The sequence below is a fragment of the Macrobrachium rosenbergii genome, chromosome 3 (genome assembly GCF_040412425.1).
Source record: "Macrobrachium rosenbergii isolate ZJJX-2024 chromosome 3, ASM4041242v1, whole genome shotgun sequence".
Classification (NCBI taxonomy): domain Eukaryota; kingdom Metazoa; phylum Arthropoda; class Malacostraca; order Decapoda; family Palaemonidae; genus Macrobrachium; species Macrobrachium rosenbergii.
In genome coordinates this window covers 5,390,001-5,409,316 of record NC_089743.1, presented here as the reverse complement: position 1 = coordinate 5,409,316, position 19,316 = coordinate 5,390,001, and the positions used below count along the sequence as shown (strand labels likewise).

At 44.4% G+C, this 19,316-nt stretch overlaps 1 protein-coding gene across 1 annotated transcript in view; it reads left to right on the top strand.

The window, feature by feature from the left end:
• Positions 1-627: 627 nt before the first annotated feature.
• oxt (Xylosyltransferase oxt) overlaps positions 628-19,316 on the top strand; it is a 242,815-nt gene continuing 224,126 nt past the window's right edge. Inside the window, exons 1-2 of the mRNA XM_067126572.1 lie at positions 628-896; positions 14,900-14,969. Coding sequence (XP_066982673.1) covers positions 693-896; positions 14,900-14,969 — 274 coding nt within the window. The 5' untranslated portion in view covers positions 628-692. The remainder of the gene's footprint in view (positions 897-14,899; positions 14,970-19,316) is intronic.

The following is a 19,316-nucleotide window of genomic DNA, read 5'->3' as shown; positions in this document are numbered from 1 at the left end:
GAGAAAAAAAAAAAACATAATACAAACCAACATTTACTTTATCTTTTATGTTATTTAATTTCTGGTCGAAGTCAGCTCTTACTGTAGATCTTCCGGCAAACATCTATTGCTACTGCTTATGTTACAGTAAGATCTTGGATAAAAGGAAGGTGAAATCTGTGGTTCAGAAACTCAGTCTAGGCTATGAAAAATGATTACAAAAGGAAATTTTCTATATCCATGAGGTTGTATTGATGCAGTCTCCTCCTAACATCTCCCAATGACTCGAACGCGAGAGGTCCTGTTCAGGTATCCTCTTTGCTCGGTTTGCAGTTAGTTAGTATAATAACTATTTGTCATCATAAGATAGCTCTAGCTAATCATTAGTTATCATAATTTTCGTTATATATTGTAAAGTGACAACAGAAAGGTAAATTTAACAAAGTACCAAGTTTGCAATGTATTGCCAGAGTACCCATGCCCCTACATGCCAGCTGCAGACCTAAAATAATAAAACAGGTTCTAATGCCTTACAATTATAATGCAAAGTAACGGCGGGTATAAAAATTCTTAAACAGAAGCACCGGAGAGGTAGACATTAATAGATGATAATGCATGCACAGATTATATTTTGAGAATGATTCAACTGTGAATGGTGTTGGCAAGACTGAGGAGGTTTGTTGACATATCAAGGGGAAGAGGCACAGGCTGTCATGGCTATCGCACCTGCCCGTGCTATTATTATCGTCAGTTTCAATATCTTTAGGGTAGTATGCCGAAAGTATGGCATCTATTTGCTGCTGGGTATGGTTATGATCCTCCTCCAAGGGTTCTCTGGATATTATGTGCTACGGTTGGGTGTCGGTGATTCAAGTCTACCAGGCTCGAAGTTGGACCCGGACCATTATCTTCAGAAGGTAAGTGGTTACGAACTAGGCCTAGACACTTCAGTCTCGGCCCAAAAAGACATGAACAGATTCAGTTAGTCTGTCAGGTTTGTCTAGTAGACCTATTAGACAGTGTTTTGGCTAGCGTAGCATAAGCTGGTAGCGTAGGCCTAGATCATCCTAGTGGGAGACGTATCCGAGTAGGCTACCAAGGTTGACTAGGCCCCTGGTACCCTAGATGGTATTGCCAAGGGTTTTCGATAAAGCATTGCTATTACCACGGGATTTTTGGTCTTGAAAAAGCGTTGAATTCGTAATGAAACTGTACCCATTGGCTTTAGCATTAATGGGTATGGTATTTTCTAAGTATTAGGCCTACCTCCGCGCGGACTGCATGGAACGGTTCCACGAGTAACCTGCTAGAGACACTAGGGAGCCATGGGGTATTCTGGGCGACCGAGGGACGCGCCCATAACTCGTTAACAACGACTCTAAATGAAAAAGTGCACAGAATAAATGTTGCTCAGCGTGCCAGATTCTACCCAAAAATTAACTTGCATGACAATTTGCTTGATTTTCCTGAACGACAATTTTTCCAGCAGAGCATAACTTTTTCTAAGTACCAAGTTGACGTGAACGGTGTCACACAGCACCACTCTCCCGTAGTTCTTCCGATGGCCCAAGTGCGGCGCTCCTCTCAACCCATAGTTCCTGAGGCTGCTGCCACTCGTCGCCCCAACCTGATCGCGGGAAATTTAATTCCATCCAATTGTATCTCAGGCTGACCCAGGTCATGCCCTAGGGCTTACGGATTAAATACTGTACTTCGAACCAATCACATTGTGTTCTATCTATATGATTCAGAGGCTTAGGCCAACACCAGAATCACGCGTTCTTTCTTTCTTGAACTGGCCAGATGGAAAGTCACGATTTGATTTTGTTCCCAACAGCGATACCTAGAAGGTGTTCCGTGTCCATTTCGGGCCTTTTTGGATTTAGTTAGGTGCGTCTATCTGCTCAAGAGCTGCCTGACATCTGATTTACTTTCCCAACTGTCTACAATAAGACTTTGAATAAGGTAAGCAGAGTATTTACCTGCCTTTTTACATTTGTTTTGTTGCTAGGTTAGGTTATGTTTTGGAACGGACCCTATGTTAAAAAATCACTGTTACAAAATTAACGCCCGTTCTAATGTAGGTAGCGAGGTAGGGAATAGCCTAGCCGATGTTTCTTATGAAGGCCACAGGTAGCCTAGGCTAGCGATTTCTGTCCGCCCTGATGTAGGTAGGGAATAGCCTAGAATAGCCTAACCATGGTTCTTATAGGCTGCAAGTACCCTAGCCTAGCGGCTTCAGTAGATGCATTAGGGCCTGGTGTAAGGAGAGTGGCGGAACAACATTTTGTGTGCAGAGTACCGGGTCAGCCTCACACATGTAGTGTAGTGGGTTAGCCTCATGTATGTAGTTTAGCGTGTCAGCATCACGTATGTACTTTAGCGGGTCAGCCTTATGATTGTAGCCTAGCGGGACAACCTTTTGTATGCAGACTAGCGGGTCAGAAACTAGGGATTTTTGTACGTTATGGCCAGCAGGAAACCTGACTTTTGCTTCTCCCCACCCAAAACCCCGGTGCCCAACAGGGCCCCCCTTACCGTTTATTAGTTTTTCAGTTAATTTTTCTTTGGGCAACACCAACAAAAGCATGCTTTTCATTACCATCATGAAGCACAGAGGGTGCAATTTTTTTGCCGTGTTTTCTATAGCGATTTTTGGGCGCCAAAAGTGGGGTCCCACGGTCATTTACAGGCTCCGCCATATGTTCAGGAAGGGATTGGCTAAGGAAATCTATTATAAAAGGAACCGGTAATTCTAAGTATTAGCTCCTTGCCTTTTTTTTACCTTGGAAACTGGTCTTTTCTACACTTTTAAGCTTCTGATACTGGCGGTGTATTTTTTTGTTGTTGGCCAAATGGAATGTCCCTTCGCCGTGTTTAGTACTGGCTCGGGATGGGGCTGGTACCCATACGTTAACAAGTTATTGCACTTGCCGGACGGGATATGAACCATTCGGTCCAAACAGAGGTACCCATGCTCTGTATTGTGAAGATCGCATATGGAAACCTCTTGTTGGGTGGACTTCAGGGGTTAATTACAGGTTAATTACATTCATGCGATAAAAATTGAAGGTAAATCCATAATTAGCAACCAAAAAACTGTAGAAAAAGTCAAGTTAGAAGGAAATCGCTGCTGTGTAGCTACTACTTAGATCTACGGGTTTTTGGTTGCTAATTGTGGATTTATCTTCAATTTTTGTCACACGAATGTAATTAACCTATAATTAACCCCTGAAGTCCATCCAACAAGGGGTTTCTATACGCGATCTTCACAAGAGAGAGCATGGGTACGTCTGTTTGGAACAGTTCATATCCCATCCGGCAAGGGCAATAACTTGTTAACGTATGGGTAACAACCCCCAGGTCAGTACTAAACAAGGTGAAGGGACATTCCATCCCCCCAATGTCAGTACTAAGCATGGCGAAGGGACATTCCATCCCCCTGATGCCAATACAGTACTAAACACGGCGAAATGTATTTAACTCCCTCCTGTTGGCGAATGGCTCCCTCTCGTTTTTCCCCTCCAGAGGGCGCCTCCCCAACGTAAACATGTCTACTCCATTTCTGTGTTCTCCCTCACCCAAAACCCGGAATTCCCACAGTCCCTCTTTACTGTTGAGTTAGCCAACAACGAACTCACTCACCGCCAGTTTCAGAAGCCCTAAAACTGTAGAAAAAACCTGTTTCCAAAGTAAAAACAGGCTCAGAGCTAGTACTTAGAATTACCCCACAGAATTTTGGGTCTTGAAAAATTGTTGGATTAGTAATGAAACTGTACCCTTTGGCTTTAGCGTTAATGGGTATTGTATTTTCTAAGTATTAGGCCTACCTCTGCACGGACTGCGTGGAACGGTTCCTCGAATAACCTGCTAGAGACACTGGGGAGCCATGTGTTCAAGAAGGGATTGGCTAAGGAAATCTATTATAAAAGGAACCATACTGACCTAACTTACCCTAACCTAACCTAACCTAGTAGGCCGTGTTACTTAGCCATGGGGCTCTGTCCCCCAGACCCCCCAGTGAAGGAGACTCCACTTGTTCCAACACGATATACAAACCGTCGATCCTTTACATTAGGAATTACTTTCGGCGGAGCTGGAAATGGCCGTTGAACTTTCGAACAGGGTGGTTAGGCAGTTAAGTACTGTCTGGGAGGCAGGAGTAGTGCCTGCCCCGATGTAAGCATTCCAATTAGCTTTCAGCCATCATGCGCTGCAGACGTGTTTTCTCGCTCTCTGCCCTGACCACCTTTGAGCTGTTTTTCCCGGTGGGATTTTTCTTGTTTTTTCTTGCTGTTAGCAACATGAATGTTGACAAACCCTGTAAGCCCTCCGTCCCCCAGTGTGTATGTCCAGGTATGGGAGGGAAGAAGTGCAATACTTTTAGTTCAAGCGTAGGTATGGACCCACATGCCCTTTGCCCCACCTGCAGAGGATGTGTGTGTTCTCGTGCTTCTCCTTGTACCAGTGTTGTTCCTGGTCTGAGCAGTAGGCGAAGTTTGAGGGGAGGAGACAGTACCGATGGAAGCCCGCCAAGGCGTCGTTTGAGGGTTATACGCCCCAGACGACTCCCTTGGTGGCTGACCCGTCGGGATCATTTCTCCCTCCTGGCAAGCTTCCCTTTCTTGCTGCTTCTCCCTTGGGTGAGGACTCCCCCTCCCCTTTCTCATTCATTTCGTTGGGTGTGGAAGGCCGCTGGGGAGCAGATGCTCAGGACATCCTCTTTGGGGCCTCTCCTCGCTTGGGGGGTGAATTCTTTGCCCCGGAGCGAGTAGAAGCTTCCGTTTTTGACCCAACCTTTTCTCCAGGTTTGGCAGTGGAAGTGTCTGTCGGTGGCCAGGTATCTGACCTCACTTCTACCTGGCTGCACCTGGGTCTTCCTGGCGTTCCATCACTAGAGGGCCTGGTATCTCATCTGTCTGACGCTCCGGTGACAACGCATGCAGCCACCACATCCACTGCGTCTACCATCACCGTGACATCATTTGGCAAGCTGTCTGAGATGGTGGCCTCACACCTGGGCACCCAGGTGTTGGCCGCTCCTGCCACACTTCATGCCGTGCTGCTGGCTCCTGGCCCCGTTATCTCTGCCTGGCCCCTCGAAATGGTCATGTCATCGGTGCTGTACATCTCCGTGCTTGCTCCTACTGTTACCGACCAACATTTGTTCCCGACTCAGTTCCGGCTCCTGGTTACTCTGACTCTCAGCCCAGCTTGACTCCTGCTCATGCTCCACCCGTGCCTTCAACCCATGCACCATCTTCTGGCTTTCCTGGCTCCCGCGCTGTTCCACCTGCCCCGGTAACTGCTGGCCCAAGCACCAACGTCTCCGCTACCCAGGTTGCGCCTGCTTCCCTGGCTCCCCTGGCTGCTGTTCCCTTGTGAATGGGGGACCTGACTGCCATCCTGAAGATGACGAAGAAGTAGTCAAAGAAGAGGTCTAGGAAGGTGTCGTTGTCTTTGTCTTCGTCGTCCTAGTCGTCTGCTACCCCTTCTTCTTCTTCTTCTTCTTCTGAGGCTCGCCAGCCGAAGAAGAAGAAGCCTGTCCTTCCCCCCTCAAAGAAGTCCCAAGACTTCTAAGAGACTGCCTTCTTCCATAGGGAAGGCAGTGGGATCTCTTGTCGGCTCTCCCTGGTCCACGGGCCAGGGAACTGATTCGTTGTCCCCTGGGTCAGTTGTATCGGTAGCCTTCCCAATTAGAGCTACAAGATTGTTTGAGTCGCTAAATATACATATACAATTACCTGTAATAATAAAATCGCCTCCTCCTTGAACAATGAATAAAATGAGAATTTGTACACACTTGAAATATTTATCAAAAAATCATTCATATACTCCAGAATACCATAGACAACATGCAGCAGAGCATATAATCCGAAAAGGTCCACATTACGCAATATATACTGACGGATCTAAGTCACAATACGGAGTGGGATATGCCGCGGTATCCCAAAACAAAACATATCAGTTCTCTCTTCCAGACAAAGCCTCTGTATTTACAGCTGAGTTATGTGCAATAGTATCAACCATAAAAATAATAAGAGAAGTCTCATATAATAATTTTGTAATTTATAGCGACTCCAGAAGTGCTATAGAAGTTATTCAAAGCTATAATAAAAAAAATAATATTGTACAACATATAAAGTTCTCTCCATAAATTGTATAATAAGGGAAAAAATATTGAAATATGTTGGATCCCTGCCCATTTAGGGATTAAGGGAAATGAAGTGGCTGATAAAGCAGCTAAAGAAACGGTCCACATGACAAGAACAAATGTAGACATCCCTATCAGTGACTATACAAGATATATAAAAACAGTCCTTGTAAAAAAAATGGCAAAATATGTGGAATGAAGAACCTGAAAATAATAAATTAAAACAGATAAAATCCAGTGTTGGAAAATGGAGTTCGTCATATCAGAGAGAAAGACAAGCACAAGTAATTCTGACACGTCTGTCAATAGGCCATACTCGTTTGACACATGGACACTTAATGAACAGTCCATGTGGCCCTCTTCCCAAATGCCCAGATTGCAATGTGCTGATAACAGTTAAGCATATACTGTGTGAATGTCCAAAATATAACCTGCAGCGATTATCAAATTTTGGAAATAGACTGATAGAAGAAATTTTGTCAGAATCTTCAACGTTCTCAGTAGCACCCATTTTAATGTTTATGAGAAGCTGCAAATTAATTGGAAAAATATAAATATAAAAAAAAACAACCAATTTTAAAACAAGTAAATTTTATGATTTTACCTAATTTATTTTGAATTTTTATATACCTTTTTAGTGAGTATGTATGGAAGCATGAGTTTAAATTTATTTATTGTGTGTGTGTGTTCCAGTAAGAAAGCGTATGCCTTTTTACAACTTTTAATTTCATTTTCATTCATCATCATTGACAAGTGACCTATTAGGTCCCAGTGCTAGGCTTCTTAACCTAGACTTGTCATTTCATCCTAATCCTTCGGGCCAGCCCTATGAGAGCTGATGGTCAGCTCAGTGGTCTGGTTAAACTATTTTTTTAATAATAATAATGTATCGGTAGCCGAGGGCATGCAGACCACGGTTTGCACTCCCTCCGCTGTGCCGAAGAAGCCTGCTTCTAAGGCCAGCCTTTCTGTGTCGGACACTTGCTCGCAAGCCGCGCCAAGTACCTGGGTACCCTGGTCTGGTACCGGAGAAACCTCTCTGTACTGACTCGGGCACAGGATGGGAGAAAGAGTCTGGACAAGCAGGTGCTCCGACTCTTCCTGTTAGCACTTCTTCGAGTGCCAAGCATTCCCAGGAAGGTGTGCCAGGCCCTCGGGTCCGACACCTGGTGAGACAGAGAAGAAGTCCCCTGCTAAGTCTTCCCAAGAGGTTTCGACCTTGAAGAAGACTGGGGCGCATCTAGAGGACAGTGCAAGTTCTTACCAGCCAGCCACGCGCTCGACTCCTCCCGGTCCCCGGCCGCGTTCATGGGGCCAGCCTGGCTCTTGGGAGCCGAGTGCATGGCTCAACTCGCGTGAGGTGCTCTGCTCTCCTCAGAAGAACGCTTTACCAAGGCGAAAGCATTCTCCTCGACCCGGGTTGCCATCACCACCATGGGTTGGTGACGGCTCCCGGCCCATTGCTCCTGCTGGTTTTGCCAGCAAGACCAGTGGGGGCGCCCGATCCTCCTCGCAGGAAGAACTCCGGCAAGTTATCTCCCCAGAGTTCTACCTCTGGGGTGTACCTGGCTCGGTCCTCGGATCAGCCAGGTCATACACCCGCATGGTGCAGGAAGGATCACAGGGGTCTGTCGAGGTTCTCCTCCTGCAGGGAGAGTAGATCAGGAGGACTGCACCCTGGAAGGACTCGAGGGTCCTCTTCCCCAGGAGTGGAAACCCTGAGATACAGAGGGCTTTTGCCAAGGTAATTGTGCTGATTCCTCAGCACAACGACCTCAGGGAAGGGACCACGGCCTCATCTGTGAATTGTCCTTTGCGCTTCGAATCCTTTTGGGCACCGAAAAAGGAACCCAAGGTTTCAGTGGGGCTGCCGTGGTCCACGCTTGCCAAGGGGGTCCTCAATCAAGTGAATGGTCTTGTGTCTGGGCAAGACAATTCCCTGCTATTGAACTGCTTTGACAGGCTGCTTTCCCCTCCTTTGCTTTGTCAGAAGCGCTTCTATACGCCATCGGAGAGGGCATTGCCGCCTAAGCAGGTTGACCCGGACCTGGTTTGTCTAGGCCCAGGTCTCTTGTTGCAGCAACTTACTGCAGAGGGTATTTCTATCTCGTAGCAAGAGGCTGCAACCCTGGAAGCCACCGCCATGGCAGCTTTCCAGGCAGTCTCCTGGTTGGATCTGTGGTCATTCACAGTATCCAAAGTGGCTGCTTCCTCGGGCGTTATCATACCTGGGGAAGACTCCGCTTTTGGGAGACTGTGCCAGTCTGGAGGTGGAGCCATCTCCTACCTCGCCCACCATATGGCGAACCTGTGGGCCAACCTGGTCCTGAAGCGGGAGAGACGCCGTTTTTTCTCGCTTCGCCAGGTCCGTGGGGCCCGAGTTGGCAATGACCCTGTGGAACAGGCTGTTGCTGGGGTCTACCTCTCTTTTCCCTACAGAGTTGGTGGAGGCTGCGGTGGACAAGCGTCGGGCTGATGACAGCAACCACCTTGTTCAACAGGCAGTGGCCAAGACCTCCAGGTCTTCACGTTCCACTGCGGCCAGGCCCTCAGGTCAGGCTAGCTCTTCCTCGGCCCCTAAGAAGTCCCAGTCTTCGAAGGGATCCCATGGGAACACCCAGCCATCATCTTGCTCTGGAAAGGGTGGGTCTACCCGCCCCTTTCAGCCTGCTTTCCAATCCGGTAAAGGGGGCAAGGGGAAGAAGAAGAAGGGGAAACGCTATAGGTGGCGTTCCCCCCCGACTGCTGCCGAAGGTTGAGGGCGGTGCCTGTCGTGCCATTGGGCAACATGGCAGCAATACGGAACTGAGAACCTGGGTAGTGGATGTCCTTCAGAAGGGATATCTACTACCCTTCAAGTCTCAGCCCCCCTTCACCAACTCTCTGGTCCATCTCTGCACTTACGTCCAAGGTTCACCGAAGGATTCCGCACTAAAGCAAGAAGTGCAAGCCATGCTGAGCAAGGGTGTATTGGAAGTTGTGTCAGATCTGTCCCCAGGCTTTTATAGCTTTGTCTTTCTTGTAGAGAAAGCCACAGGGGATTGAAGACTGGTCATAGACCTTTCTACCCTGAACTGATTCGTTCGCGTTCACGATGGAGACGGCACGATCCGTGCTCGCCTCCATTAGGGAGAACAACTTCATGCTTACGGTGGACTTGAAGGATGCGTATTTCCAAATACCCATTCATCCGTTCTCTCGCAAGTACCTCGCTTTATCCTCGGGGAGACGGTCTTCCAATTCAGGGCACTCTGCTTCGGGCTCTCAACCGCTCCCCAGGTGTTCACGAGGGTGTTCTTTCTCGTATCAGCTTGGGCCCATTCACACAGGATATGTCTGCTGAGGTATCTCAACAACTGGCTGGTCCTGGCAGGCTCCCACTCGCAGTTGCTGCAGGACAGGGATTGGCTCCTTGGGCTTTGCCTCAAGCTTGGGATTGTGGTAAACCTCAAGAAGTCAGATCTCACCCCCCAAGCCGAGGATAAAGTTCCTGGGCATGCTGGTAGACACGGTAGCAGCAAAAGTCTTTCCCTCGGACTCTCATGTCAGCAGGTTCCGGAAGGCAGCACAACTGTTCCAGTCTCAACAGGAGCAGCCAGCTCGGCAATGGCAATTCGTCATTGATCACCTGTTGCTGCTGGAGAAGCTGGTACCTCATGGGCGTCTTCACCTGCGGTCTCTACAATGGAGACTAAAGGAGTATTGGCCCCAGTCCCGAGACCCCATTCCTTTCTCATCCCTCTTTCCGAGGAGGTGAGAGAGGACCTTCGTTGGTGGATGGACGACAGGAACCTCTTGATAGGAGTATCCCTACATACTCCCCCTCCAGACATGCTGCTGTTCTCAGATGCATCAACCGAGGGATTGGGCGCACACCTGGAGGAGTTGCTGACTTCGGGAGAGTGGCACTGAGATGGCAAGCACCCTCACATCAACATCCTGGACCTCAAGTCAGCCTTCCTGGCTCTCCAAGAGTTCCAGGACACTCCATGGAACTAATGAGCAACAATACCACAGTAGTGGCATACGTCAACAAGCAGGGGGTGTCTAGTATCCCTCCCTCTCCACCAGTTGACGATGCAGGTGCATGAGTGGGCCGTGGCTCACTCGGTAGAGCTGTCAGCCAGGTACATTCCAGGGAAGAGGAATGTAGTGGCGGACAAGCTCAGATGCCAGAATCAGGTGATCGGAACCGAATAATCCCTTCACTCGGAAGTCACGGAAAGGCTGTTCGACCTGTGGGGGCATCCAGTCATTGATCTGTTCGCCACCCAGCACAACAGAAAACTCCAGGTCTTCTGCTCAGTCGTGCTGGACCCACGGTCCGCTGTGGAGGACACGTTCCAGCACCTGTGGGACAGCCTCGATGTATATGCTTTTCCTCCGTTCTGTCTGATTTGCAGAGTGATCAACCAGGCGATGATCACTCTAAATCTCAGAATGATTCTGGTGGTACCCAAGTGACAACAGGCTGTTTGGTATCCCGACCTGCTAGCCCTCCTTTCCGAGGTGCTGAGAGAGATTCCCCCTCCTGGCCCAACCTGCTGTGTCAGCCCCACATAGAGCGGTATCACCAGGTAGTGCACTCCCTGTGTCTTCATGGCTGGAGGTTATCCACCATCTGCAAGCAAGAGGCTTTTTGTGTCTTGCAGTAACAGAGATGGCCGGGTACCTCAGACGATCCTCCGCAGCGGTGTACCAGGGAAAGTGGTCCATCTTCTGTGGTTGGTGTCGTGGATGGGGTATCTCTGGTTGGAGCTACTGCTCAGCAGGTCGCGGACTTTCTAGTCTTCCTTTGCTGAGAGAAGCTTCTCTCTGTTTCAGCTGTAAAAGGCAACTGTGCTGCACTTGGCCAAGTCTTGCAGCTGAAAGGAGTAGATATCTCCTCTTCTTTTGAGATTTCTCTACTGATGAGAAGCTTTGAAAGATCTTGCCCACCCAGGGATCTCAGGCTCCCTGCTTGGGATGTGACTCGTTTTAAGGAGCCTGACTTGTGCACCGTATGAGCCTTTACGAGAGTCTTCAGACAGGGATCTGACCCTCAAGACCATCTTCTTGCTGGCCCTAGAATCGGCAAAGAGAGTTGGTGAACTTCATGGACTTAACTTTGATGTTAAACAGTCGAGGGGATGGGGATCTGTTACGCTCGATTTCGTCCCGGATTTTGTGGCGAAGATTCAGAATCCTTCCGTCCCTGACACTCGGTTCAAGTCTTTCATGATGCCCTCCCTAGAGGACTTTGTAGGCAATGAACCAGACGAGATGCTACTGTGTCCTGTTAGAGTGCTGCGGCGCTATCTGAAGAGGACTCGATGTCTCCGCCCTGAGTATTGATGACTCTTTGTTAGTACTGGCTCAACCAAGAAAGAAGTGTCCAAGAACATGATCTCTTTCTGGCTTCATGAGATGATAAGGAGAGCATAGTCTGCTGCTGGAGAAGACGATACCGGTACGCTTGATCTGAGAGCTCACAAGTCCTCAGCATTAGTCCGTCCCTCACATTCCGGAAGAACATGTCGGTTCTAAAGGTGTTGAAGGCAGGTGTGTGGTCCCAACAGACCACCTTCACTTCCTTCTACCTTCGGGAAGTTGCACACAAGTACTTGGACGCTTTTTCCTTGGGTCCTGTGGTGGCTGCTCAACAAGTTGTGTAGCTTACCCAGCTCCTCTAACAGGACAGGTTGCATCTCGCCTAAGATGTACAGTTGTGATTGGGAGAATGAATGTAGAGTGACTGGCCTTTCTTCCCTCTCCTCATCTAGGCTCTCTTCCCATGGGCAGGGAGGGGACGTGCCGTTACATGCTGGATCTGGTGGTCAATGCAGGTAAGCACCCAGCTGGAGCTTCCGTTCTATTTCTGTCCAGGATTATAGAAGTAACCCCTCTCCTCCCCGTTGCAAGGGGGTGGGGGGAAGGAGACCATGACAATAAGACAAACCCAATGCTTGTGATTGCCTTAATGTCACTGACTCCAAGTTCTTCCTAGCCTACTTAGCATGAACTGATGCTTCCTCTTTCATGCAAAGGGACCCAGAAGTCTGACAATTGATCCCACGTTTCTTACAACCCGATCATTTTTATGAAGCCACTATCAAACAAATTATTTTTTTGCGAAATGTCGTGATGCTGTGCCATCAGTAAGGGCATCATTTTGTCAGGGGCAGTTTTCCCTTCCTCGCTCTATTGACCAGGAAGGGAAGACAAGGTGTGGTGAACTCCAGTCAGTTCATAGAGACTCACTCAGATTCCTCCCTCCAACCAGTGAGTCTTCCTAATGTTCCTCCCTCCAACCAGTGAGTCTTCCTAATGTAAAGGACCGACGGTTTGTATATCGTGTTAGAACAAAGCACAATTTTTTAAAGTAAATTGTATTTTTCGTAACTATACAAACCCAAGGTCCGTTACATTACATTACATTTCATGCCCACCTCATGCCACCCCTCAATCTGAAACCTGTGCCGAAAGGCAAATTGGAATGCTTATTTTGATAGGTCAACTACACACAAAAAAAAAAAAAACACTAAAAGTGCTTATACAGGTATTATCCTACTTACGATGGAGTTAGGTTCCAAATAAACCCATCGTTTGTTGGAAACAACGTATCTTGAATATAGCCTAGCCTACACTAGGGTATTCGTGCCATGTATACATGTGTGGTAGTCGACCTTACACTATAAAGTATACTCTATACATACACGGCATAGTGATTATTTATATCAGCTAATTCTGGAGGTTCATGCAGAGTGACTCATGATAATTCGATACAAAGAGAAATTGAATAACAAACAAGAGTTGGCTTAGCCTACACTATGGTATATTGTAGGCATGTACGGTAGTGTAGCCTGCATTATACTGTACTGTACTCTATATTCACATATTGTATTATAAAAACATCAACATAACGAATGTGCATCCTTTCCATGGATCTTTTAAAATGTTATGCCTTATTTCACTGTATCTAATAATGTTGTATACATTATATATATTCTTATATTGCTTTTGTATTATAAATTGCGATGAATGCTTTGGTTTGGAAATGTTTACGCAGTGTTTATTTTGCCGCACATAACTCAGTTCAGAGCGTTTTTCTTGCTATTTTTTCGTTAGTAGATGACGTTTGCCGTTTGGAGGCATTTGTTTTATGTAAAAAAAATCAAGATTCCATTCACCACTTTCACTTGATTTCATCACAGTACGAGCATTACACATTTATCGTTTATCGGCGTATAAATAGCAGTAATGTATTCTTTCATGCCCAGTAGTTCTGGTTAAAATACTTTGTCTCCAATTTTAATTTCAGTTCAAGTTTCATCCATGTTGCCGATGCACGATAATTTATAGTCATTAGCAGCTTGAGCATTGTTTTCTCAGCTGAATTTCTCAGCTTCAGCTACAACTTGCAGCATAAATTTAGCAGTATATTTCCTTGCCGATCTCTTATTCATACCGAATAAGGGTATAATGTAAAAATATATTAGTCCTATTCTACTTAACGTCATTTGTACTATAACCTACGGTAATTGTGTGTTATCGTACAGTGGTTGAAATACAAGCAAAAGGGCTATTGTTATCCGATTTGGTGATAAAACAACAGTTTCTCATTCGGTTGTTTATGGCTGTATGCATTTACGCAAGAGTATAACGTTGCTGACAATACTTTTATCATTCTCTGTTACTTTTTTTTTCTAGAAGATGGGATAAAGAGTTGGAGGAAAAGAAGTTGGTCTTTTGTAATTTGGTCTCTCTCACTGCCTGATTGTATGCTGCTGCCTGTGCCCACACGAAATTTTAAAATATTTTATATTGTCCTATCGGTATTAATTGCTTGCCACACTGCAAAATCAAATTATCATAAGGTGAACTATTGTAACTCAAGCACTACCTGAGTATTTTAATAGTTTTATCACAAAAAGTGCATTTAGTCATGAAAATGAGATGAAAATACAGTAATTAGTGAATATTTCTCGATGAAAAATACCGTGAATGGGCGGATTTTGAGCAAATAATGCGTATATATGTTCCATAGAGAAATCCGCGAGTAGGTGAGTCAGCGAATTGTGAGACCGTGAATAAGGGGGTTTACTGTACTATCATTCAAAATGTATGGAAAAAGTGATTGTCCCAACTTTTGTAATTGTTTTTACCAATGTAAACATAATATCAGTTCTCTCTCTCTCTCTCTCTCTCTCTCTCTCTCTCTCTCTCTCTCTCTCTCTCTCTCCATGATGACATGCTATTGGCTGGAAGGGTTTGAAGTAGCTAATCACATAGCAGGGTACCAAAATTTCTCAATACTGGATGGCTGGAAGGTTGTAATAGCCAGTCACACAGCTTGTAGGTTGGATGCATTATGTACTACCTTCTAGTGTATGAGTTATATTTTGTTCTCTCTCTCTCTCTCTCTCTCTCTCTCTCTCTCTCTCTCAGTATACACATCCAATTTAATGAAAATACACAGCAAAATATCAGTAAAATGTTATTTTACTTACAAAATCCATTTATAGTGTACTGTATTATTATATTGATCTACTATCATCGTAATATGTATAAAAAAAATGAGCATCCTGACATATGTAATTGTTTTTACCAATGTGAACATAATATCAGTTGTATTTTTCTGGACATGTTAACCTATGTAACAGTTCTGTGAAATTACCATTATCCATGTTGAAAACCTACTTTACTATATTTGCTCCAGATTTCATCCTTTCTGTGATTATAATCCTTTTCTCTATTGAAAGATTATCTTATTTTTGCAAATTTCAGAGAGATGGAGGTGGTAATGGGAACTTTCATCAAACCAGTGACAGAGCAGATGCTGATACCCATGATAAAGGTAGGCTGTGACTTTCATTTCTGATTACAGTATGTTTCAGCAAATTGCTTGTCTTGTGGTTTTATGGCTGGATTAAGAACTTGCCTCTGTGTAATTATAGTGTGCCCTGTATGGTTTTGCCATATAATGGGTTTTGGTTGAATGAACTGACTATGGCATGTGGTAAGTGAAAATTAGTGTACTGTATCTTAGTTTATCTTATGGAAATACAAATCATCACCTTTTATGTAGAAGTATCCCTCAACATGAGCTGGAGGGTCTCTCAGGGTTGGTAATAAGGTGGTTAACTAGTGGAAGGTAGGTGAGTAGGGGTTGTCTCCCACTAGCATGCTGCAGCCAAACACCTTTTTTTTACTGCATATGGGTGTATGTGTTTGTATGTATGCTATGCCTGGCTTAATTTTAGACTTTTTTCTTTCTGTATGTATGGTACTTTCTTTGTTTGAAAGTTCCTCGTTAGTTGGTGGGTACCATTCTTGGTTAGCACTTTGCTGGCCCACATTCGAGTCTCTGACTGGCCAATGAAGAATTAGAAGAACTTATTTCTGGTGATAGAAATTCATTTCTCTGATTGTAATGTGGTTCGATTCCACAATAAGCTGTAGGTCCTGTTGCTAGGTAACCAGTTGGTTCCTAGCCACGCAAAAATAAAAATCTAATCCTCTGGCCAGCCCTAGGAGAGCTGTTAATCAGCTCAGTGGTCTGGTTAAACTAAGGTATAGTTATTTATTTTAACATTGAAGAAAAAAAAGATGTACAGTAACCAGTTTTGTAGTTCTGCTGAGGTAGGTCCTACCCTTTATTCCTTACGAGGAGTGCAGTGGCTAGTCTCCTGGTGGAGATGTTCAGCAAGCAGTGGAAAATGGCAAAATATGTTCATCAGTGTCTACTTGTAGTGGAGGTAGTAGGAATTACAGTCAACCCCCTCCCCATATCCACAGGGGCTTAGGGACTGCAACCACCTGCAATAAGTTAAAAATCCAGCGATGTATTGGTACCCTCCAAAAACACTTATACATAAATGCCTATTTTAATAGGTCAAACAAAATAAAATTCTTTATACTTAAACTAAAATGCTTATAACTGCCGATTTTAATAGTTCACTGCCTATTTTAATAGTTCAGACACCAAATATACCCAAACTATCATCCTAAAATACTACAGGCTGTCCCAGCTAACGGAGGGCTTGGTGCTAGCTGATCCCTTTTTAAGGCACTTTTTTAGCGACAAAAATCTGCAATTTTGGCGCCAATATCGCCAGTTTCCACTTATTGGCAATGCGATAATTGGGTAGTGAAGCGCAGTTACATACCTAAACTGAGAACCGGTAATCGGCGCTTTTCGTGCCGATAAGCCCAAATCGCCGATTTTCGCTTATCATCACATCCTCAGAATGGAACCCCACCCGATAACTGACTGCCTTATAATATTTCAAAGTCATCTTGTAAATTACCTGCTTAAAAATATATGGCTAACAGAATACATGTGAAAACTAATCAAGTTGTCCTTATATGAGAGAGAGAGAGAGAGAGAGAGAGAGAGGAGACACATAAGTGCACATTAAAATATTTAATACACTAGTGATAGTACATACGCAAAGGTAAATAAAGATTAATTCACAAAAGTAGGTTATAAGAATATACAGTATCAGTAAACATTAATTAGAATAGGTTATAAGAATATACAGCATCAGTAAACTTTAATTAAAATCAGTCATAAAAAAAGAGGGGAAGACTTCACAAAGCATCAGAGCTACAAGCCGCTCAGTAACTTGCAGTTGGTACTCTGCTCTGGATTGGCTGCTTCCATCTCTTCCAGCCAGTAGTGTGTCATGCCATACAAACAGCAACGGTGGTGCCCCACTGTCTGATTTATTACTTCCAACCTTCCAGCCAGTAGCTTGGTCGTCATGGAGCCGATGTTAAAGCAACAAAAATTATAACGCATATATGTATGGCATGTGCTCATTCAATGGCTTCGTGAACTTCCTGGAGTTTTTTAGTCTCATAGTTTTGTGTTGAAGATACAGTAATTCATATTTCATTACGATGATAATAGATCAATATAATGCAGAGGAAACTTCATTGCTTACCTTTTCTACAAAGTGAGAAGTCCCATCTCTTGATAGCTAGATAGTGACCACATAAAAATGTTACTGCTAACGACATTCTGCATACACATACGTATTCTCTCTCACACTCAGTCAGGTCTACAGCTAAAAGTGTTTCTCAGAATAATTTATTTGACAAAAATCTAACATAACTGGATTGCAAGAAACAAGAGATGGAATAAATGAATAGCAATGTTCACCAAATGATCAATCATATTAAAGTCCTCTATTCAACTAATTCAATTTCTAATTCCAGTTTCCCCAGTACATCAACCTTTTCAGCAAACATCTGAAGAAGTCAAAAATAAGTTTTGACAAAGTCCAGTCCCGTGTCAGCCGGTGAAATTCCATTACAGCAATGGTAATTTCTAGGTACATCTTTATATACCAGAGAAAAAGAGTTCAGCTGAATAATCTGAAGACGCTGGTGAGTGAAGGCAACAAAACCCCTCTCCTTAAAACAAGTGCATAAATGAAATACAGAATCTGTTGTCTTATACTTGGGTAAGTATTTCTCCTGATAAAAGAGGAACACAATGTAAGATAAATGGACTGGACATAAAAGATTGATAGAGGAGACCCTATTGGTGTTTGCTTAGTCCTTTAACTTTGGCTTTTCAAGAGCAGGTCTGTTAGTCTGAGAGACCCGAGACCCTTTCCTGGGAATGCTGACTAAAAATGAGAGACCTACTCTTTCAAACAGCAATGTTCACACAATGTAAATAAATGCTAATCAGTGAGATATATCAGGAACAATCTGCTTTTTAAAATGATTCTCAAACAGCAGTCTTCAATCACTGAAGAACCTATGAGTCTTTACTGAAGACCTGTAATATTCAGTGTTGTCTTCAATGATAAGCTGTTTGATACCCAATCCCTTCACACCCGGGACTCTGCCTAAAAGAAACGCATGTACTAACACGCTTCCTGGAACCTGACATTTGGCAAACGACTCACAAAGTCTTGTTGTGAGGCAGGATACCATGGCTCGGTGAATACCTGACGATTTAACATGTATACAGTTTGATGAATTAGAAACATGCCAGACACCAGCCAATAATCCTCACAAGGTTCTTCCCAACGCTCAGCTACACTTATTAATAAACATCTACTGTGTATTGCAGTTCATAAAATACTTAGACCTATGAGCTTTTCATATACAGCAGTAATACCCCTAACTTGGTACCTAATTCACACACACAAACTTTTCATTAGAACCTAACTAATTGTCCTATACAAGTTTTTCACAGACAAGCATATTTTACTGCGTGTATGTGTTTGTGAGTTTACTAATGATTTAGCCAAAAAAGGAATGCCTATCTCAGTACTGGACAATTCGGTGCCGGACATCTCCACCGGATACCTGGTTTTTGACAATTTTGGCATTGACAGTTTGGTACCAGACACTCAGTACCAGACAATTCAGTAACGGTCAACTAAACTACATACTCATCTGAGATATGAAACGATTATTTCAAGTCATGTATTTGCACAAACATTTATATATATAATATTTATTTGTATACATATGCAGTATTATCGTGATTATCCAGATGCACATATGCGGACATCGACACTATTGTCACAACTGGGCCCAAGGGACCAAAGATCTATGATATATGTATAAATATCAAAATATTGGAAAAAAATGCTGTGATGGTTGGTGCAAGGCTTTGGAGTCAAAATGAAATGTTGGTAACACTGCATACATTTTTACAAACAGAATGAGAGAGGATTTAGGGAGTGTAGCTAGGTGTTTCTGGGTGGAAGGGGCGAGGGGTGGCTGGGAGCCTGGGCATCATGGGAGGGGAACAGCGGTATTTATGTATGTAAACTTGTGCTCTATAGAACCAAACCCTTTCTGACCAATCTGTAGTCTTGAGTTCTTGTTCCGCTGGTTCGAGCCTCCACGTGGACAACTGCAAACTTATTATCAAAAAATTCCTTCGGTAATATATATGAAAATATATTATTTCCGAGGTTGAGCGAATCGATATTAAAGTGACGTTTGTAGCTTACTGATTGTATATGAATCACGGTGATGTGATAAAAAGTCATATTATATGGCTGCAATGACAAACACATTACACGTCAACATGGCAGAGGTGGGTGGATATTGTCTCTAAATACAAAACACCTGAGTTTGACGGGGATTTGTATATGGAGCCGATATCCACTTATACCTCACTTATTGGCCGATGGGTTGTATGCGTCCACTGTAGTCCTGAGTTCTTGTC